Below are 22,936 nucleotides of genomic sequence, written 5' to 3'. Positions count from 1 at the left end.
TTCTTGCACCCCCTCAAGCCAAACCTCCAACACACACACACACACACTAGCATGATTTGTTGTAAGTGATTTTAAACAGTTAAAAATTCTGATTCCACGTCCTGGTGGGAAGTTAACTGAAAAGCCAAGATGACGGCTGCCATTTAAAAACAGTCAACTGCTGCCAGCACATACCCTTCTTTCACGGCATGATCATCACTGAAGCCTGACCTAAATATGTTTGGTGCTGTGCCAACTGCCCTTCATAATACAATGAGCACAGCTATGAGTGGGAACCAAGATTACACGCTGCTAGAAAAGCTGTCAAAAATGTAACACCAAATTTGAAACAAGCAGTCAAAACTTGGGACGGGCCAGAAAGTCTGAAGAGCGGCCAAGACGAATAACCAGATAAGCTTCCTTAAAAATTCCTAGTAAAGCATATTTCTGCAGTAGAATATTCCCATATAAAAAATGTCTAAAAGTTGAATGCCTGAACATCCCAAAAAGTCCAAATATTGTTATCCACATCAAGTCTGTCCCATTTCAGACATTTGCTTTGTTTCATTATGTACTGAAAGCCTGTCAGTTCTATTCCTCTCCTAATGTGTCTCCTCAACATACAGGCTTCATTCATTTTTCAGACATATTAAAAACCCCACACTTCTCCTCAGCATGACTTCTGTGGAATGCAGTAAAGGTGCACTCAGAAAAAACTTAATGAACAAAAGTGCTTTCCACAGAGTGCACACTCTAAGTGCTTTGTAATGGAGGCTGTGCCTTTCCAGACTGTCCTCGTGAATCTGTTATGGATCTTGTTAACGTCAGCAGTGGCAGGCCTGTTTCTTGCACAGCATGCAAGAGGAGCAGCGGCATGCCACAAATTTCTGCCTTAGCAGCAATAAGTAGTACTGTTTATGGGAATTTCTGTGTTTATAGGGACTGCTGTAAACCCAGTGTTCAAAGATGGGATGATGAGTTGGAGTTAAATAGGTGTGAAATATGATCAGATATATTAGTGTTTATGAGCGGTGACCAGAAAGGAAAAGTTGTCTACCGGACCTCCTGAGTTGAGATTTGTTACAACACATGCCTAAGGAAAGTCAGTTTTTTCATTAGAAAGAAAAATGGCTCAAAGAAATAGGATTCTAATCATCCAATTCAAGAGAATATTTCTACTTTATTGAAGTATAAGGTGTTAAAAACATGGCTAAGCATGAGCATAAGCTTAAGGGCCCCACCTAACTAAGTTTCAGTTCCACAATCTTTAAATGATGCCTTTCAATGATCCAGTAATCCTGGTTGCAATGCAGAACACAATTCCAAGAGGATGCATCTCAGGAATTAAAAACAACTCAGAAGCCAAATCATTATCCCGAGCCAAAAAAAGCATTGCAGCACATAAAGACAAATTCCCTCCTTAGCCTGAGGAGTGCAACACTTTTCTAAAAGCGTCATTGTGTCTGTTGTAAGCGGTTCTGTAACACTCGAAAACAGCTTTATATAACCTTAAGAACAATCATGATTTTACTAGAAAAACTTGTGTAGAAATTAACATGGAATTAAACCTCATAACTTTACTGCTGTTACCAAATCACACACACCAGATCAAGTGCACACACACACACACACAGAGTCTAGAGCATAAAATTTGTTGAGTTTTTTTCTTTTAAATAATTACTGCCATGTGCATTGGAAATAACTTGCACATTTTCCTAAGTATGTTTTGCAATTTATAAACATCAATTCCTTAAATGCACCACTTGCTTCCTTCTGTTTAATGGTCTAGTGGTAGAATGTGGAGTTGAGGCTTTAATAACAAAAAATATATTACTCGTTGGCCTTTGCACTGGTGCGGTCTTGAGAGAAGTCCCTTTCTGAACTCTTCAAATATTACATGGTATCCAATGGCAACCATTTGTATTTCATGTGAGAATGAAGCATAGCCATTGACCACAAGGGCAACTAAGCTGCATTAAAGTGCAGCTCTGACAGAACAATAGCAATCCACCACTGCAGTCAGGACCACACTTTGTCGTTTGAATTCAACTGCAGTCCAGTCTTGCACACAAAATAAAATCTTGTGGATGTCTCTTTTTTAGTCAGTGTGTATCAATGCATGCCCTAGCCAAATGTGCACATGTGAGGATAAAGGCTATCTGGTATTGGGAGGATGAGCTCCTGATAACAGTTTAATCTCTGAGACAGCAAGTGAGATAGAAACACTCGCCTCATTCAACAAACTCCCTTTCTTCAAGTTCTCAACACACAAACAGCTTTGTCTTGAGAGACAGAAATCTGCATGGGGACAATGGCTACCCCCCCTCTCCTTGTGCAAGAAACCTCCTCTTGTTCCTATCACAACCCCCTCCTTCTCATTCTTCACAAAAGGGGCCCATGCTCAAGACCCCCAGAATGCCTGAGAGCCTCACAAAGCTCCCGGTCTCCATGCCAACAGCAAATGAGAGCCAAAACTTCTCAGATTCTCCTTCTTGGACCTTCCTCTGAAGACGGCAGAACAGCCACGGAAGATGCTCTGGTTCTGCAGACGTCAGACAGAGGATCAGCTTGTTTAACTAAGGCCCGAATGGTGAGCAATTAGAGGATGATGGAATAAATAAACTGGCCTGATGCTAACAGAAAGAGATGGTTTCATTCTGAAATATTTAGCAAATATGATTCGGTTAGAATTTCCACAGCAACTGCCAACAAACAATAACAATCCATGTGCAGATGATTCAGTCAATAAGATAATCTTTAGCAGGAAATTAGGATAAAAAAACAAAACAAAAAACATAGCTGAAGGCCTGAGGACACATGTTTTTACATTAGCAAAAAATGAAGCAGTTCAGAACCTGTCTTCCTTTAGAGACAGACCTGATGAGTGAAATACATCAAAAGCCCTCCAGATAAGGAAGAAAAGACTTGAGTATAATTCAAACTATATCCAGCAGATCAAAGCTTTAGTGTGAATACAAACTGTCGCTGAAGTCGACAAAACACAGAAGTACTTCGGATTTTTGAAGTCATCTCTCCTCACTTGCATGCCTGGTATACAGCTCTAAGCATAAACGACAGGTATTAGAATTATTGTATGTATAAGCTGGTAAGTATAAGACAGAAATAAACTGATTGAATGAAGGGACACAAAATCATTCAATCTACATCCTGGTCAGGGCTACAGTCGATGCAGTGTCTGTCACAGGAACACTGAATGTTAAACAGGAATTCTCCTGGATAGGATGCCGGGTCCATTGGAGGTCATACACATGTTCACCCATCGGGCTGATTTTACGTTAGCAATCCACCTAAATGCATGTTTTTGGACTGTGAAAGGAAACCAGAAACCCCAGAGGAAACCCAAAAATCCATATTCCTAGTGTTAAAAAGGCACCACTGGAATTCCTATGACATGTTCCTATGGCACAATTCTGAGGATACTGTCAGTAATCCGAAACAGTATTAAAGACTGTGAGAAGTGAAGCCCATATCAGGTAAAAGATCAGAGATCAGACACTCCATCTACATCCAGTGCAGCACGTTAATGAGCGCTACCCATTTTTCTTATTCTCTTCTGTTTGTTTCTCATCGGCTTTTAGAGCACTCCTTAGAAATCTCTCTAAAGTAGACATGGAGAAAATGAAAATCCCAAAGACATCCTATCCTAACAATCTATTTTACAGCAACGTTTTCTAATCTCAGGGGATATAATAAGCGTTGACACTTCTTTAACACACACTCAGCTCAGCATCAACAAGAAATTAAATACGTTATAAAGGTAAAAACTGCAAATCATTGATAAAAGCCAATAGATACTGTGGAAGTAATTTCAGTCCTTATTCTTAAATAGGTTTTTGACAAATTATTATTGGTATTATAAAATAGGTGTGATATGGTATTGTAAAAAGTTATTATGGAGTGTATTAATGAAATGTGGTTTCCTTGTTGCAGCAACTTTAATGTGCAACAGTTAATGTGGTACTTTAAACATAAGGACTAGAATCAATACCGAGAGCTGTCTCCATCTGCTTGTGTTCTCTTTCTCCAGAACACGCGCCTATACCAGTAAACCTTTTTGCCGATTTGTACTAAGCACTTTTACAGACACTGGATAATTTCCTCAAATCAAATAAGGGCCATGTCCAACACACATTTGCCTGGAACCACTGACACTCGCTTCAACAAGCCGTATGGCTCTAAAAGAAACCATAGAGTTAAAGGAGATCAAGCCACCAGACAAGTCTGAATATATTGAATAGTGAGTCTAATATATGAATAGTTCATAGAATAAATATGGGCTGCGCAAAGGTCCATTTTTACAGCTAATGGGATCCCTGGATACAAAAAGATAATGTAACTGTATACGTGATTGTCAACAAAACAATCGGCAAATTAACCTATAATAATAATTTGTTGCATAAATGCTAAATATCAAATGAAAGCTCAGTCCTGAGCTCCCAGAGTGTCAAGTCAGCAAGCTGTAACATTTCTCCAAGAAAAAGCTGTGCGGAAGTAGGTCTGATTTTGTATGTTATGCCATTGAAAGCATCTGTCATAGCAATGTTAATACAGTTTTTGTATTTTAATTCCTGGTTCCTGATTGTTACACTGATTAACAATGTCGTTGATGGCAATATTAGTATTGACGTTTAATGTTTGAAACTTTTGTTTTCTGGGTAATGTAGGAATCCAAGTGAAAGTGAAAACAGACCAACATCTGGATGAAAGAAGTTAAAAAGAAAAACTACCCTTCAATGCAAAATAAACCTTGGACATCACTGAAGATCACATATGAATTATTTTGTAAAAAATTAATAAACAAGTAACTCAGGATGGACTTTCTTTCTTTAAGGATGGCAATGTGGAATTGATACAGTTTAATACACCCTAAATATTAAGTGCATATATTTTATGTCTGTGTGCTTTAGCTGTTGTTCTTAACAGATAGGTAGAGTATTTGACCCAGTTGTTTAGGATAGAATTGCTCTTATCACTTAAATTACATGGAAATGAGTGAGATTGATTCATACAAATGTGGCCCTTTTATATACAATCAGAGGCATTATATGATAAATATAGAAAATTTTTACCTGACACAGTCACTCTCATAGCAGCCTCCAGGGGTCTGTTATTGTCCAAGTCTTTGCTCAGCTTCAGCTCTCCTGTGTCTTGGTTTAGAATCAACAAATTGAGCTCATTTCCCTCTACAAAGGTGAAGAGAAGCTTATCAGACACGTCAGGATCATGTGCAGGAACCTTCCCAATGACACCTGCAGGGAAGCTGTTGGATTTATTGGTGATGTAGTTGTTAAATATGATCTCAAAATCCTGCAGAATGGGATAGTTGTCATTAACATCGACAAGGCGAATGTGTACAATGGCCCTGCTGACCAGTGGAGCAGACGTGGCCTGAACTACAATCAAGTACTCCATCTTGGTCTCATAGTCCAGATCAGTGAGAGCAATTAAATCCCCATTAAAGATGTCCAGCTGGAAGATTTCTGGAACATTACCCTCGACAATCTGATATAGGATTTGAGCATTTGTTCCCTCATCAGGATCTGTGGCACTGACACGTGCCAGAGTGGAACCCACAGAACTGTTCTCCTCCACGTAGATATACAACTCATCCTTTTCAAACACAGGGGCATTGTCGTTAATGTCTTGCACTGAGACTTGTATATCAACTGCTGCTTTCAGAGGGGGCACTCCTTTGTCCACTGCAAAAGCCTTGAGGTTGTAGGTGGCTACATTTTCCCTATCCAGCTTCCTGGCTGTTCTGATAATCCCTGAGTATGGCTCAATAAAGAAATCACCATCACCATCATCCCCTCCCTGAAATGTAAAGCTCACCCTGCCATTTGAACCTGAATCTCTGTCAGATGCGGACACCTGAAGTACACTTGTGTATACAGGTGCATCTTCGAACACAGTGCCTTGGTAGATAGCTCTCAGGAACTGGGGTGCATTGTCATTGGCATCAAGCACTATGATCTCCACATAGGTGGTGTCAGACTTCTGAGGAATTCCATTGTCTTGAGCGATGATAGCCAGAGTGTATGAGGCTTGATCTTCATAGTCAATCTCGATCTGAGTCGTAATGGCACCAGTGTCAGGGTCGATTTTAAACTGAGGCACGTTGTCCTCCATCACATAAGTAATGCGTGCATTCTCACCAGTGTCTTCATCTGTAGCACTGATAACCACAACAGTGGAACCCACAGGCCTATCCTCACTCAGCAACACTTGGTAATTGGCACTCTGAAACACAGGCCGATGAGTGTTGGCATCGGTAACATTGATGAAAATCTGTGCCGTGTCAAAGCGTGTACCGTCTGAAGCCGTTACAAGGAGAATATATTGCCGTTCCTGTTTGTAGTCCAGCGGCAGGGCTAAAGTAATGAGCCCACCACCACTCTGACTGGTGATGGCAAACCGATTCCGCGTGTTCCCACTAGATATTTGGTAGGTTACCACACTGTTCACATCTCTGTCAATGGCTGTGACTGTGAGCACACTGGCCCCCACCGGAGCATCCTCATTAATCTTCAGATTATACAACTTCTGTGTGAAGGTGGGAACATTATCATTCACGTCTAACACTGTTACACTCACACTGGCTGAAGATGACATCACAGGAACTCCATGATCCCTTGCCTCCACACCAAAATTAAAAAACTCAGTGGTCTCTCTGTCCAGCTCCATACTGACTGTAATCCACCCTGTACTGTTGTTTATGATAAAGGGAAAGCTAGGTGATGTGTCTGTGAGTTGGTACTCCAAATGAGCATTGTTCCCTGAATCTGCATCGATAGCTTGTATGTGTATCACAGAGTAACCAATGGGAACATTCTCCAACACTGAAGCTTGAAAAGGTGTGCTGACAAACATCGGAGCATTATCATTCACATCCACGACCTGTACAACAACCATACCCGTGCTGTTAATGAGAGGTGGCCGACCACCATCTTGAGCTTTTATCCGCAAATTATACTCCCTGATCATCTCATAATCAAGAGGATTAATGACATCAATGACGCCTGTGGGGGAATGAATGTAGAACTGTCCCTTTACATTCCCGCTGATTATACTGTAATGCACTTTAGCATTATTTCCAGCATCTTTGTCTGTGGCCTTGACCTGAGCTACTTCAGAGTTGACAGCCACAGTCTCAAGAACTTGGATAACATATCTTTTCTCACTGAACTGAGGAAAATTGTCATTCTCATCCTCCACTGTGATATGTACAGTGGCTGTAGCACTGCGTGGCTCAGGATCTCTTCCTTGGTCATTGGCCTCCACTATGAGCTGATAGTGAGAGTGGACCTCTCTGTCTGGACGAATCCTGGTTTTTACCAACCCATTCCTTGGATCGATTTCAAAGACCTCGTTCACGTTAGCTTCATTCACATTCACAATCTTATATATCATATTGGCATTGGAGGGAGCATCTCCATCTGTAGCTCGGATCGTCATCACTTCAAATCCCACTTCGACATTTTCTCGGATGCTAACCCTATACTCAGTCTGCTCGAACACTGGCCTGTGGTCATTTGTGTCACTGACCGTGATTGTGAGATAAGCTGTTGCTGTCCTCTTTGGGGTCCCTTTGTCTGTTGCCATGACTTTAAACACATGGGTGTCTTTAACTTCCCTGTCTAAAGACTGCAGAGTTGTAATGCCACCTGTCTCTGGATTGATTTGAAAGTAATCGTTAGATCTGCTGTCAAACAGAGCTTCCATGTCATATTCTAGTATTCCTGCATCTCCGTCATCCGAGTCAAAGGCTTTGAGTGTAATTACTCGGGTTCCGGATGGCTCATTCTCAGGTATGGAAACCTGGTAATTGGGCAGCTGAAACTGGGGAGCTGAGTTGGTGTTTCGTTTTTTACGTCGCGCCCATGGGTCCCCTGACCAATGCTCAGGCATGTTCAATAAAGTTCTGTACCCATTGTTAATGAATTCTTGGTGGACTTTCCTGCCACCTTTTGAAAATGTTATTTTTTCATTCCTGACCCTTTCCCCTTGGGGTCTTGGGTAGTCAGTTCCACTGAATCCCAGAGTGTAACGCCCCTGCATGCCAAAGTGCAATGTTACTCCCAAAACTAGCACAGTTTCCCGTGAACTTGGCACGGTGCAGAGAAATCTGGCATCACGATGCAGACAGCGCTCAGTGGTCAAGTCTGTATTCCCAGTGTTTGTCTCCTTCCTCTCTTGCTCCTCGCAGGTAACTCGAAGCGTTTGCGCGTGTCGCGTAAACTTCGGTAAATGTTCATGTATAACCGTGGGCAATGCGTCCGAGTTCAAGCACTCGCCATTTACAGAATGTAGATAAATATATGCGTCCGGTTTACGCTTCGGACCTTTCCTTCTGTATTTAATGTAGCAGTTCTGACCGTGGACAAACGTGTCGAAATGAATCAACACGAAGTTTTCCGACGTTAATGATGTGACTCTTAGGAACAGCGGGACTGCGCGTCTGGCGAAGAGCGAACAGTGAACTTTACGGGTGAGAGTTACAACTCCATCTCCTCTCCCGACCTTCACACAGTGTCCGAGTGATTTCGGCGTTAAACTCCTGTCTATTTTGTAAATCCATCCTGGTCCGAGAGAGGCGTTCACCAGCGCTGCTCCGGGGTGAAGAGACTCCGAAATGTGTAGATCAAAGCATCCATACAACGGGACGCGAATAAGTAGCCCAAACCAAATCCATTTAATCAGTTCTTCCATGGCTCATATCTTAATCCAAACTAGTTAAGCGATCAATCCTGCACTGGTTAAATATTATACATAAATAGCTAGATGTACTCCACAAGTCGCCGGCGGATTGCACCATGCTGCCGTTAGTGATGGATGATTCGTGAACGAGTCGTTGCTTTCTTCTTAAACGACTCTTTTAAGTGAGTCAGATGAATCGGTTCACACGAAAGAATTAATCTAAGTGTTTTTTTTTTATTTGTTGCACTTTTGCAAATAATTGCTAAATGTTGTTCATTTCTTTTTCACCATACCGTATAACCTTCGAATATGCATTTAAATGCAGTTTGCATTTAAAAAGTATACATTCTCCATTGTACGCTAAATGTCCTATAAGCTACTATTTCTAGAATAAATTAAAATGACTTATTATAAATAAAAAAAAAAACCATATATACTCTATCAACAATGTGCTTGCACGAGGCTGTAAATGTGTAAATGTCTGAATAAAGTAGATCCGAATTGGATGAATCAAACGCCGAATCGTTCATAAGAGTCGAATCGGCAAAGTGATTCATAATGAAGGTCGCCTATAGATTGCATACATTTAAAATCTGATTACCCTGCTAGAATATATTAACGAGAAACATATTGTAAATTTTGTTATATAATTTCTAAATTCTGAAATATTCCACTTTATTAGTGTGTGTACTACATTTATATCACTGCCATTCAAACTTTTTAGAAATCCCATAACAACAACAATAATAATAATAATAATAATTATTATTATTATTATTATTATTATTGCATGTCTCATACATATAAATTAAAGGACACAATACACTAGGGCTTCTCCTTTCATGAGCCAATTAGTGTTTTATCAGCATTTTTGAAACGATTGAAATTGGGATTGTACCAAACAAAGTGAGTCATTTGGGCTTAGTACTACAGTAAATAAATTAAAATGATTTACAACAATTATATAACAACTTTAATATAGTTAATAGTGTTTTCCACCGCGGATCTTGTAAGAAACCACCACTGTACAGTGTGCTACTTTTCGGACACTCAAAAACATGTGAACAGCGCCCCCGTGTGGACAAATCACATACACGCAATGAGTGAGCCGGCTGATGTGTAGGTCCCCCGTTCTGTACAGCATGACCATCAACAGATTAGCATTCTTCCTACTAAAATACATCCGTTAATCTCATCACGAGGTCAGAAAAGTCTAGCTTCTCATGATCTGCATCAACATAATAGATCTTTTAATATATAGTAGGGTGGCTCAGAGTGACCACAGTCAGGTAACATTTTGTTCCCAGAAATTGTTTGTGCTTAAGAAGGTGCAAACATTACATTGCAAGGCATTTTTTTTGTCCATGTGTTTGTACATTTTTAACATGCCACAACTGGATTAACTAGTAAATAAAAACAACAATAAAATGTAGGAGGAAAAAGAAGCATTTCATTTGTGTCATTTATTGCAGTCAATGGGTACAAGATTAAAGTTTTATCGGGTTATGAATAGTGTTCAAACAAAGATATAAAATGGCTTCTGACTGCATTGTTTCTATTTTTCAGCCATCAAACATACAGTAACATGTACTTGAATCCAGATCGGTTAAACCATTAAATACCTAACAAGAATACAAAACATCACATGAATCATGTCATCATCACAGAGTGTATGCACAGTTCAACCAGTTATCTTGAAAATACTTCACTTCTTGATGATCATGTTAATACTGAGTCTGATCTACTGGATGCTGGCCAGTTGCTATTGGTAATATGGTCTATATCGGGCTTGTTCTGGGTGGTGTCCAGGCATCTGGCCCTGAGGAGGCCCCTGCATGCGAGGAGGGTGAGGGACACGCGGTGCAGGCCACAAGCCTGGGCTAAGGGCTCCAGGCTGGTTAAAAGGAGGACTCAGGGTGCCCTGGTCCTGGGCCATAGAGTTAGGGTTAAAGTGATGAGGTGGTGGGGCACTAACAGGCAGGGCACCATGCTGAGGGAGAGCAGCAGACAATGGGTGATTCAGGAATGGGGGCATCTGGCTTATTATATGTCCGGGTGGAGGGGTGATGGGAGGTGGTGCGCTGGACATTGGGGGTGCCTGGTTGTACACCATGTGAGGAGCCCCAGTGGCCTGCATGGGGTGACTGAGTGGAGGTGGTGGTGGAGGTGGAGGCCCGTAATGTTGTTGCTGATGTGGAGGCATGATGTGGTGAGGGTGAGACACCACTGGTTGGCCTGGGTGGTGATGAGGGGGCAGACCTGGGGGAGTCTGTGGAAGGGGTTCACGTGGAGATTGAATGGAGTTGCTTGAGTCATCCTGGATGGGCACGGTGATGAGGTTGCTGTGTTTGCGCGTGGTCACAGTTGCTATGCGGAATGTCTCCGGCGGCAGGGCTCGGGATGAGGGCCCTAGATCAGAGGGAGAGGGTGATGCAGCGGGAGGCTGGCCAAAGGAGTCGTGACCTTGCAGAGGTGGTGGGATCATGGGGTGGGACTTGGGTAGGTGAGGGGGCGGAGGCAGGCGGAAACGGTCTGGTGGGTCTGAGGTCAAGGTTGGAGTCAGAGCTGGGGTTGGGTGTGTAAGTTCGCCCCGTGAGGCTCCAGGTTTGCCTGCTCTCATGTGCCGGTGGTTGATGTGGGCCTGTAGGTCCCGCTGTGAGAGGTAGGTACGCTTGCAGCCCTGCACGATGCTGCACATGTAGAGGGATCCACGTTGGCACTGCTCAATGCGCTGGACTGGGTCGGTGCAGCTATACAGGGACAAACTGAACTTAGAATTTAGTATAGGAAGTGGAGGCAGCACACAATCATGCAGTACATAAATCTTACACTTAAATTGTAATCGTATTTTGCAATACTTTAACACAAACTCCCTAATCAGCAATTTAAACAACATAAACAGCAGAACAGCATAAACTCCACAAGAGAAAAATATATGATCATATTAGCAGTGTTTGTCACAGACATGGAGATCAAAGATATATTTACATTACATTATAATTAATTATGACCTGTTTAATTGACTGTGATATTGAGGATATAAAAATGAATTAATCAGTCAGGTAGTAGTGTCACCACAAACACAGAAGCTATTAGCTTTTCTCACTTATCAGTGATATATACATCTCAGGGAATATAGGCCTGATAATGCACACTGTAAATTATGTTAATTATGACTAAATACTAATTGGCTGAATAATCATGATGATAAATACTCTTGATTTAAATACTGAGGTGAAGACATCACCATGCGGCCCAAGATACAAGGATTCCTCCAGCTCACAATCTATCAATGGCCGCAAGCTTGTTTAGAAAACTAGCCAGTAGATTTGTAGAATCTGTAAATGAACTTACCCGGGACAGGTCTTATCACTTTTCTTCTCAAAGAGAACTGCACAGTCATAGCAGAACACGTGTTTACAGGGAATCTGTTTAAAAATTAGAGAGAAAACACATAACAAAACAATTTAAATGACATGCTTGTGAGATCTGTACAATATCGGTTTGCCCTGAGTTCTTGTAATTGTACTGGACTGTAAAAATACAAATAAAAGGGACAGAGTTTAAATGAGACAGTTATTTGATTAAAGGAAACTGGATCAGGTATATGATGAGGAACTATATGGGAAATCACAGGTTGAACGAATTTTAATGAAGCTGGAATATTGTGGCAGACACTCATAAGAAGAAAATGCTAATTAAAGGCCTTGCTAAAGTAAATGAAGAAATAACTCTGCATTATTTGTTTCATATGACAATTATTTTGCACATATTCATTTGATGTGAAATTATTACAATTGAAGGAAACAATGAGAGAAAATGCAAGAAAAGAGAAAATGTTTGTGTTGTCAGTTCGAGTCTGAGATGATATTTAATCAAACAGTTTGAATGTCTATAAATATAAATATTGGTTGTCCAGTCAACACTGAAGAGCGTTCTTACCATTCGTCCATATATCTTTATGGGCAGGCCGCATCTGTCACAGAAGTGCACTGGAGTGTCATCTTTCTCTCCAACCAGGTTGAGCTGTAAAAAAGAAACAGCTCTATAAACCTGACAACACACTTTTCAATCTAAAAGCAACAAAAGTAGAACTATCTTGTACATTTTTTTGGCTAAACCCATTACCTTATAGTCCCAGAAATATGGGTGCGGGAATCGCCGCTGTTTCCCAAAAGCATCTCCAGCTTTGCACTCAAACCTCTCTTCCTGCTTACAGGTAAATGTTTCTAAAAGCAGAAGAATTTATAATCGAGACTTTTATATTATTTGTACTAGATATATTACCTAAATGGAAAACTTTTATTCTCCATTTAAGGGAAAAATATTGCTTTCGCTTAAACCATCCAGTATGAAACACCCAGGAATTCTATGATTCCCTCCAACAACCAAATCAGTTTTATTAATGTTTATTCATTCTTATGCATAAATAACGCTCACCTTCGTCACTTTGTCCAGTGGAGGGCAATCTGGCGGAGGGCAGCTGTGGCCGGACAGGAGGCTTGCTTCTGATAGTCTGCTTGGACAGTAACTTGATGGGGATCCTGCGGCGAACATCTGGCCCTCCGAGAGCCCCTGAACCATCAGTTCCTTGAAGGTCATTGTCTACTACACATATGGATAAACACTTAAAAATCAGGCAAGTATTCCACAAAACAGGTTATCCAGCATATTTAACCAAGTCTGGCTAAATTCCTTGTTCCTTGTTTTTCAGGGGTTGGGCTTGGCCCCTTATTGGACAATTTCATGGTCCCAACTTTGTGGGAACAGTTTGGGGATGACCCCTTCCTGTTCCAACATGACTGCACACCAGTACACAAAGCAAGGTCCATAAAGACATGGATGAGAGAGTCTGGTGTGGAGGAACTTCACAGAGTCCTGACCTCAACCTGATAGAACACCTTTGGGATGAATTAGAGCGGAGATTGAGACCTTTCTCGTCCAGCATCAGTGCCTGACCTCACAATTGTGCTTCTAGTGGAATGGTCAAAAATTCCCATAAACACACTCCTAAACCTTGTGGAAAGCCTTCCCAGAAGAGTTGAAGCTGTTCTAGCTGCAAAGGGTGGGCCAACTCCATGTGCATGTAAAGGCAGACAACGCAGTTTTGGCCTGGCTCACAGTCTCCGCTCTAATTCATCCCAATGGTGTTCTATCAGGTTGTGCAGGCCAGTCAAGTTCCTCCACACCAAAATCGCTCATCCATGTCTTTATGGACCTTGCTTTGTGCACTGGTGTGCAGTCATGTTGGAACAGGAAGGGGTCATCCCCAAACTGTTCTCACAAAGTTGGGAGCATGAAATTGTCCGAAATGTCTTGGTATGCTGAAACATTAAGAGTTCCTTTCACTGGTATTAAGGGGCCGAGCCCAACCCCTGAATTCAATGATTTGGAAGGGTGTCCCAAAACTTTTGCCAATATAGTGGAGTCTATTTTTTTAATCCAACAGGTTGCCAAGTGTTTGTTGAAAGCCTAGTCCTTCTGATGTGAACCAGATATATGCATTTTTATGAATAATTATTTTATGCATAAATGAATCTACACCTCCTTCGAGTAATCTTCGTTTTAGAGACTAAATATATATTTACATATCCGTTAGGTTTACTACGTGATTCAGACAAAATGTTGATGAACGGAATACGAGGCTAGCCCAGTTATTCAACAGATTTCTATTCAAGCTACAATCATCACACATATCAGAAATCCCAGCTGTCTGGAACATTCCAGATACGTTTCTAATTAGTGTACTTGTCAACAACGTCAACAACAACAACAACAACAACAACAACAACATTTCCATTAGCTCGCGAGACAGTTAGCTGGAGCTCTAAGTGTGACGCTCTTCTAAACGAGATGTACATCTAATATATAAAGTACCGAATCAAAACAAAAGCCTGTCATCTTCAGAGGGACTCTATCAGTCAGTAATAACAGGTTTAAAGAGTGGACATTAAAAACATTTCACACTCACAGGAGATTAAATCACAGTCGGTTTACTCAGGCAGCTTAACACTCACCATTTTGGTCCATGTCTCGCGCTCTGCATTCTGGGACGCCCTCTAGGCGCACCGAGTGGGCGGGGCTTTCGCTCCGAACTTGCATCCGACCATTAATGCGCATATATTACCTAAAACATTTAAACTTTCGCTTGGTACATATTATTATTATTATTATTATTATTATTATTATTATTGTCTGTACCGCTTATCCGAACTATCATCGGGTCACGAGGAGCCTGTGCCTATCTCAGGCGTCATATGGCATCAATGCAGGATAGATCCTGTAGAGAGTGCCAGGATACACCCTGTACAGAGTGCCAACCCACACTCATTTACACACTACGGGCAATTAGAGACTCCAATCAACCTAGAAGCATGTCTTGGGAGGAAACCGGAGCACCCGGAGGAAACCCACCACGGGGAGAACATGCAAACTCCACACACACAGTGGACGGGAGCGAGACTCGAACCCAGGACACTGGAGGTGTGAGGCCAACGTGCTAACCACTATTATTATTATTATTGATGTTGTTGTTGTTTATATATTTGAATTAAATGTTATGAAATGCATGTTATTAAATGCATATACCTATCATAACTCCCATTATGCAGAAATACTTAAAGCTTTTTTTTTTTACTGAAATACTAATGCCACTGAACATGGTAACACTAAGGTGAGCTTATATTTCATGTTTAATATGTGAGAAAGTGAAAGTCTGAACTGAGCTCAAACCAATATAACACCATTTACTTGTCTACATTCACCTGATACACATATTTTTTAAAATATATAAAACACAAGACACATACACTCTTTTTAAGCATGGTCATATACACTATATTGCCAAAGGTTTTGGGGTTAAAGGCAACCCCATAGAATACATTTGGGATGAATTAGAGCGGAGACTGCGAGCCAGGCCTTCTCGTCCAGCATCAGTGCCTGACCTCACAAATGCGCTTCTAGAGGAATGGTCCCATAAACACACTCCTAAACCTTGTGGAAAGCCTTCCCAGAAGAGTTGAAGCTGTTAAAGCTGCAAAGGGCAGACCATTTCCATATTACATTCATGTGCATTTAAAGGCAGACAACCCAGTTTTGGTCTGGCTCGCAGTCTCCGCTCTAATTCATCCCAAAGGTGTTCTATCGGGTTGAGGTCAGAACTCTGCAGACCAGTCAAGTTCCTCCACACCAAACTCCCTCATCCATGTCTTTATGGACCTTGCTTTGTGCACCGGTATGCAGTCATGTTGGAACAGGAAGGGGTTATCCCTAAACTGTTCCTACAAAGTTGGGAGCATGAAATTGTCCTAAATGTCTTGGTATGTTGAAGCATTAAGAGTTCCTTTCACTGGATCTATGGGGCCAAGCTCAACCCCTGAAAAACAACACCTGAATTCAATGATTTGGAGATGAGTCCCAAAACTTTTGGCAACATAGCGTATTAACTGAACAGACACATTATCATATATCTAGTAATCTGGGAAATCTTTTTTTAAATGAAAAAAGGTTATTTATTTATTATTAGTATTACCTATTGGTTTATGTAAATCTGTCTTCACTAATGCTGTTTTTCTTTTACATTTACATTAATATTATTTATATTTCTTATAGAACAAAATGTTACATACATTTTAACACATTAATTTATATTCTCTTTTATTCCTTGACATTTGTCTTTCACATATCAGTGATTTAATGGTAGAGTAAAGGTCAGTGTAGAGTACAGTAATTTCCAGACCTTTTTTTTTTGTCAAGAGGTCTTGAGAGTACACATATTCATTTCCTTTTTTTTCTAATACAGTCCCTAATTGCAAAATGCTTAGAAAAAAATAGAATATTTGAAAGGGGCATTTTCTGCATAATTTACTGATTTTAATTACTTTTAATCCTATTTTCTCATGGATGTGAATGAATAAAAATAAAGCATTTAAACACTACACTGTAAGTTCAAAAGTTTATGTGATCAGATCCAAACTGACTCAAAACCCACCGTTCAGATATTTTATAATATAAGAATATAAGAATATTAATCTTTTTCTATCCTTCCTGTGTGTGAGGTTTGTGTCAGTGTGCTCTGTATCAATGGTTCATGTGCTGTTTCTGCCAAGAATCATAGCAATGAATCAGTCTTTATCTCGTTGCACTGTCCCTCTCCAGCACTGCTCTATATTTTTCCATGCTCTGTTCCAATATAAAGCCACCCTGTCTAGAGAAATAGAGTTAGTTAGCTCACTATCTGCGAGTCTGTGCGTCAATTCCGTCTCCATAACGCCGGAGTGCACAGCAACAGTGGTAAATGAAATGCCTAAAAACTGTTAAAAATGTGTGACGTTAATACGAAGACCATTTCAAACTTTAATAAATCTGATTGCACTTTCTAAACTAAGGGTGTCAAATAACCAGGCTCTGCTTTACTTATAAAAATTATTTCACTCAATACAGATATATTTTATGAACATAATCCAACTGACCAAATCAGAAAGTGCATTATCTAAACATATTTTTGCTATTTATGGAAACCAATAAATAGCATTTTATTCCTGAACCTCCCACAATGAAGCCGTTGATTTCTCATTATTTAAACATTAAACTATTACAAGGTATTATGGGATTTTTGAAGCACGCTGGATATTGTCCGCAATCAGGATGAAACTGAGATTTTAAGAACATACAACTGATTTATTCCAAACACTGTAATTTCTTTTATATTTACAATAAAGCTTCTGATATTTGTCCTTAACAAAGGATCAAAAAAGCAAACAATCAGCAAGTAATATTTTCATTCATATACATGTAAATAATCTGACAGAGTCAGATTTTATAAACAGTTAATTTCCCTGGAATGAAATTTACAAGTAGCAACACAATGCAAACATGATGGTAAGTCATATCGGATATGTTACAGTAGGCCACTTCTCCAAAAAAAAAAAAAAAGTTGTAAATCACTGCTGCTTGATTGTTATTTCATAGTGGAATAATAGTGATATTTGCTTTAGAGATCAACCCAAAAAAGATTTGGAACATTTATAAATCTGCTTAGGTAGAAAAAGGTTTTTTGAACAAAATTGGAAATAAACTGGAAAAAAAAAAAACCACTTTAACCTCTGATAACACCAGATCAGCTGTAATCTCAAAACTTTTCAATCAATCTCTCAAACAGGAGAATTAATTTCTCTCTGTTTTTCTCATGAGGAGTGTCTAGACTGCAGTCGGTAGAGTTTTTGCCTTGGTTCTCGGTTTTCAGAGTCTCTCGGTCTCTCAAAAGTGCCGCCTTGTCCCTCTCTAACGCTGCCCTGTCTTTCTCCAGACGGGCTCTGTCCTGTTCCAGCGACGCTCTGTCTCTGTCTACGGCCGCCCTGTCCTTCTCCAACTGCGCCCGGTCTCTCTGGAGCGCCAGCTTCTCACGATCAGCCAGATCCTTCTCTCTCTCTAATACCAGTCTTTCTCTATCCAGCTCTTCAAGCTCCTTTTCGAGAAGCTGTCGCTCTTGGGCTAATCTGGCCCGCTCGCTGTCCAGGCCTGACAGCATTGTCGGGTTCTCCTCTCCCAGCAGCCTCTCCTGGCTCAGCACGGTCGGTCCTGAGTCTCCGACCCGTGTTATACTGTCATCATCCACCAGAAGCTCTAATACATCACTTCCTACTTTCACCTGGCATATCCTCTTGCTGGTCTGTGGGCCACAGTCATCGTCGCCTGCCGATGATGTCATTGAGTGAAAGCTGTCGTCAGGAGAAAACTCATCCTTTAATGCTTCATCCAGGAGTTTAAACCATCTCCACTGTGAGGATCTTGCGACTGCCTCCATTCCAGGAGGAGGATATTTTATTTCCTTGAAATAATGAGAGGTGGAAAATTTGACTATTTGTTTTGTCACGTGACACGGCCATTCTTTTAAAACAGTAGCAATCATTTTAAAATTGCAGTGGACCAACCTTGTATTTTAGCTTTAGGTTTTCCCATTTCTTGGCAATCTGCTCCACTGTTACCTTGTCGTCCAAACCCAACTCCCTAATAATTGCGCTGGAGGGAATAAAAAACAAACAATCACCTTTATTGAACATTAATTGCAGTAATCACAGCTGCTGATTAATATCGTTTAAATTACCTCCAGGCTGCCTTGGCTGCATTTCTTTTCCTGGTAAACAGCAGTGCGTTTGTGGTCCGCAGCCGTATCAGATTTTTTATGTCCTCATCGGTCACTAAACAGGACAAAAGAAATAGGCTAGTTAGCTAGGCTAGATTACTCATATACTGCCGGTGTTGTTGAGCTAACAACTGAAATATATCAAATTAATGCAACACGATTGATGTCCACTTACGTTTATATGTAAATTCAGAGCTGGCCATTCCTTATCCTAGAATATTTAATTCTACAGATAAGAAGACTAGAGCTAGGGCTCTTGAAAAGAAGTGTCCTTCGGCGCGCTTTTCTTTCCGTATAACAAAATGGCGCCGTCCCTAACTCCGCCTCCAGCAGAGCAAGTGCCCTAGCATACTCCACCCTTAGCAGGGAGCAGACGTGGGAGACTCACACATATCCACTAAGTGTGTCCTCATTCTCTCTCTCTCTTTCTGCGATTTCGGGTTTTAACCCCGTAAATGACAATAGATTAAATATTTTTAAATGATATCATGTCTTCCTTCTACAAAACTTTCGTTTAATAGGTTATAAGCGGTGGAAAAATAACTCGTCCTGCATCCAGGAAGTTAAAAACGCAAACAGGCTTCTAACAATAAATTATAATAAAGTAAGTATAGGATAATAGTACAGATTTTTTTTTTACAGTTAATTAAAAAATTAGCCACAACCTCGTAATGGACCCCGGATGAATTGATTCTGGTCATTCTAGTATTTATTAAAGACACACACACACACACACACACACACACACACTGACTAATGCACCCACAGCAAGATGCAAGGCGAATATGTCATCATCTTTTAACAATAACCTTAGTGTGATTGGATTTTTTTTTTGCAGAAATACAGTTAAATTGTGTTATTTTGTTGTGTTCAAGTGTTGCCTTGTAGTTTTGCATAAGTATTTTTATTTAATAGATTAACCTACTCTAAGAGGCCTAGCCCTAACATGTTCCGGCAGCATGTTAAGGAACGTCCATGAAGACGTGGATGAACTTGAGTGTCCTGCACTTGAGAGTCCTGACCTCAGCCCAAATGAACACCTTTAGGATGATTTGGAATGCTGACTGTGCACCAGACCTTCTTGTCCAACATCAGTGACTGCCCTTATTGGTCATAGCTACTCTCAAAAATCTATGTGAAAGACTTCCCAGAAGAGTGGACATTATTATAACAACAAAGAGGTGACTAAGTCTGAAATGAGATGTTCAAAACACACGTTCATAAGATGTTCATAAGCACATTTGGTGGGTGATGGTCAAACCACTGGCTGTATAGTGTACCGTATAGGGTTAACAAGAACATGTCTTATACCACTAGAACAACAATACTATTACATTAATATTGGCTTTCATTAAGGTCTATACTGTCCTTAACAACCAGACACAGTTTCTTATTAAACTTTACAGTTGTACAAAAGAAATCCTGAACCTATAATAATATGACTATATCTTTCATATCTTCTTACTACAGAAAGCAGTGCCAAAATGCTTTACATGTTTTTTTGGTCTCTACATGACAGCACATGAATTAAATCCGGATTTTCTGTTTAACTTGGGTTTAGGCTGCTACCTATTATGTTCACCAACAGTTTGGGTCAAACTAATTAAGCCACTTGACCTTATCATGTGCATCTACCCTGCCATAAATAATAGAGTGGATAAACTTTTACTTGAGTTTAGAAAAAAGTCACGAGCATGACTTGATTTCTAGTGTGCTGGTGTTTTTAAGGAAAGTCTGTAGATATGTAATTTAATTCAGATTTATTGTGATTGTACATATGCACACATATACAGTAAATAAGCTATTCTCTGGGCCATATGACAAGTAACAGGCTATTTGCATTTACAGTAGAAGGATATAATAGTCTGGTATGTTAACAAAAATAAATATTTCTAGTATTTTTCTAGTAGAGTAGTTTTTCTAGTAGTTTTCTTTGGTTAATTCTGGGATCTGTTTGAGTTTGGTTTATAGAGTATTTTGAATTGAAATGACACATTTTTGGTGTCAGACATATCGATGCAATTTTCCTTTTCAGTCATCAGACTACTTCAGTTGTTTGAATCCACGGAAAAGAATAGAGGTTATTTTATGTCTATATGAATACTGTATGTGTGTCTGACTTAATGTTCCATGTGTATGTTTGTCTTATTGATAGTAGGGATGTTTGCCAAGAATAGTTTTATAATGGACATACTTAGTTTAATAGAACAACATCTGAAGCTCTTAGTGCTCTGTTAAACTAAATCCATTATCTATAGAAACTCATGTGTCCCAGTATCATTGTGTCACCACGACTGATTGAATGTGCTACTAGTAAATGAGAAAGCTATGAGCACTGTTAAACTTACTTGGAATGCTAGTCTGGCTGAGCATTTAGTAATTAATGATTCTGCAGTGTAATAGGTTGGTTAGAATTGATCATAATCTCATGATTTACTGAATGAAAATGCATGTCAGTCAGAGAAACCTTTATGACAGTCCATTAAGAGCAGTATCTAGTACTAAGTACATGTATTGAATACTGCTTCAGTGTTATAGTATCTGTGTAAAGTAATCTTTTTCTGTGCAGGTGTATGGAGTTATATTAGTAATCCTCTCATGTATGTTTCATGTGTTTTATGTTTTTTTTTTTTTTTGTCTTTACTAAGTCTGTAATCTGAGTACATCCTGTGAATGAAAGCATTTGACACCATATGGTTTTTACCAGGGTGCAAAAACACCTAGGCATGGGCGTCACTGTGGCTTGACATCACTCGTCGTCACCATGGTGAGCAGCTATGGGAGGGTGATGTCTGAATCTGAGAAGTCACTTGTCCTTGTTCATCCTTTCCAAAAGGGAGCTGTGGGAGTACAAGTGTGAGAATAACTGAAGTGAAAAAAGAATAAAAGACAGAGTGTCAAAGTTTTAGTAAAATTACACACTGTTCCCTAGCGTAGATCTCTTCATCAGTTATTTATACAAAATTTGTCTAATTCCCAATTTTTTGGTTTGTTATTTGTTAAAGCATTGGAGGGTGATTGAGTGCAGAACTGCCTCATGGCTCTGAAGGTGTAGGTGAGCAAAGCCTTTAGCCCCCGTAGCTCACAGAGCCAGGATCAGAGTCATCAGATGAGCTGCAGCCACACTGCTGCCGAGCAGATCGGCAGCACTATTTATAGCTAATCCTGTTTAAGCGAGGTCATGCTCTCTACCATCCCTAAGACAGAGCAGTAGAGTTAAGTATGTTGCGTGCCAGTGTGTGACAGAGGACAGCGGTGGAGTGCCACATCAGCTTCAGCTTTCACACCCAATCATGAACTCATGCACAGGTACAAAGTGTGCCACTCTAATGTGGCTCTTATGAGCACAGAATACACAAACAGAAAAGTAAAGACTTGTTTATATTGTGCACTATGAATAAAAAGAATATGATTTTGGAAATGTGAAAATGCGCTTCCATTTTAAGAATCCAGACTGGACAGAGAAATAGATGCTGTATAAAATGCTGTAAATCAAAAAAGGAATATTGTAAAGAAATCATATAGGTCTCTAGGTAATCATATAGAAGTCATATTGGGTTGCTGTTTGAAAATAATATAGATTAATTTTTATTAATCTATATTAAATAAGAGACACAATAAATAAGAGACACAAATAATTAGCTCTTATTCTCTATGCATGGAAAACCCTAGGCTCAGTTGTATTGTATGACGTGCACATAAGAAGATTTTGGGATTACCATGCTATGTTAGACCAGACATGAACTTTGATATCAGCAATCCTAAACAAACAGTCCTGTGATTATGATTCACCACATTTCCTTTTATAGCCCACAAGCTCCCAACTGAAAAGGCTTTGGAGCTGTGTGTGTCATCCCTCAGTTTCCTCTTTGCATTTCAGTATAATAAGCAATGTCTTCCAGGAATGACAAGAAAATGAGATTAATATTCTGTCAGGTAGGTTAGTATTGATCCATCTGATGGTGGATCACAGACTGGGCAAAAAATATTTGTTTTCTTCTTTTATAACTAATATTATTACCCTCCTTCTCAGTTGGCAGTTAACATACAGTAACCCTATTTTAGTTTTTTTCCACCACAAAATACAAACAGTCC

The 22,936-nt window shown here is 40.0% G+C and overlaps 3 protein-coding genes across 5 annotated transcripts in view; all 3 read right to left on the bottom strand.

The window, feature by feature from the left end:
* The window catches only part of celsr1b (cadherin EGF LAG seven-pass G-type receptor 1b), a 45,654-nt gene extending 36,818 nt beyond the window's left edge, over positions 1–8,836 (bottom strand). Inside the window, exon 1 of the mRNA XM_058397144.1 lies at positions 5,070–8,836. Coding sequence (XP_058253127.1) covers positions 5,070–8,709 — 3,640 coding nt within the window. The 5' untranslated portion in view covers positions 8,710–8,836. The remainder of the gene's footprint in view (positions 1–5,069) is intronic.
* A 1,309-nt stretch (positions 8,837–10,145) lies between these two features.
* LOC131357818 (E3 ubiquitin-protein ligase Hakai) lies at positions 10,146–14,814 on the bottom strand. 3 transcript variants are annotated; one of them, XM_058397145.1, is made up of 6 exons: positions 14,715–14,814; positions 13,138–13,305; positions 12,826–12,926; positions 12,640–12,723; positions 12,052–12,125; positions 10,146–11,462 (listed from the first exon to the last, which is right to left on the bottom strand). In XM_058397145.1, exons 1-6 carry the CDS (start codon positions 14,797–14,799, stop codon positions 10,460–10,462), a joined length of 1,515 nt encoding a protein of 504 aa, XP_058253128.1. In that variant the 5' UTR covers positions 14,800–14,814; the 3' UTR covers positions 10,146–10,459. The 3 variants fall into 3 exon arrangements, with proteins under 3 accessions (XP_058253128.1, XP_058253130.1, XP_058253129.1); XM_058397147.1 differs by having other exon boundaries at positions 10,146–11,447; XM_058397146.1 differs by having other exon boundaries at positions 13,138–13,302.
* A 2,550-nt stretch (positions 14,815–17,364) lies between these two features.
* Positions 17,365–19,176, bottom strand: zgc:171459 (uncharacterized protein LOC562056 homolog). Its single transcript, XM_058396268.1, has 4 exons — positions 19,017–19,176; positions 18,803–18,896; positions 18,630–18,717; positions 17,365–18,526 (listed from the first exon to the last, which is right to left on the bottom strand). The coding sequence occupies exons 1-4, from the start codon at positions 19,042–19,044 to the stop codon at positions 17,828–17,830; spliced, it is 909 nt and encodes a 302-aa protein (XP_058252251.1). The 5' UTR covers positions 19,045–19,176; the 3' UTR covers positions 17,365–17,827.
* Positions 19,177–22,936: the final 3,760 nt, after the last annotated feature.

This window comes from Hemibagrus wyckioides, linkage group LG08, assembly GCF_019097595.1.
Source record: "Hemibagrus wyckioides isolate EC202008001 linkage group LG08, SWU_Hwy_1.0, whole genome shotgun sequence".
NCBI classification, from domain to species: Eukaryota; Metazoa; Chordata; class Actinopteri; order Siluriformes; family Bagridae; genus Hemibagrus; species Hemibagrus wyckioides.
This window is presented reverse-complemented; position numbering and strand designations above follow the sequence as displayed.

Coding starts and splice junctions, on each gene's coding strand:
- LOC131357818 (XM_058397145.1), bottom strand. CDS start 14,799: ATGCAAGTTCGGAGCGAAAGCCCCGCCCACTCGGTGCGCCTAGAGGGC. Junction 13,306..14,714: donor GCGAGACATGGACCAAAATG/GTGAGTGTTAAG, acceptor CCATATGTGTAG/TAGACAATGACCTTCAAGGA. Junction 11,463..12,051: donor AGTGATAAGACCTGTCCCGG/GTAAGTTCATTT, acceptor TTCTAAGTTCAG/TTTGTCCCTGTATAGCTGCA.
- zgc:171459 (XM_058396268.1), bottom strand. CDS start 19,044: ATGGCCAGCTCTGAATTTACATATAAAC. Junction 18,897..19,016: donor CTCTGAATTTACATATAAAC/GTAAGTGGACAT, acceptor TGTCCTGTTTAG/TGACCGATGAGGACATAAAA. Junction 18,718..18,802: donor GCAGCCAAGGCAGCCTGGAG/GTAATTTAAACG, acceptor TATTCCCTCCAG/CGCAATTATTAGGGAGTTGG.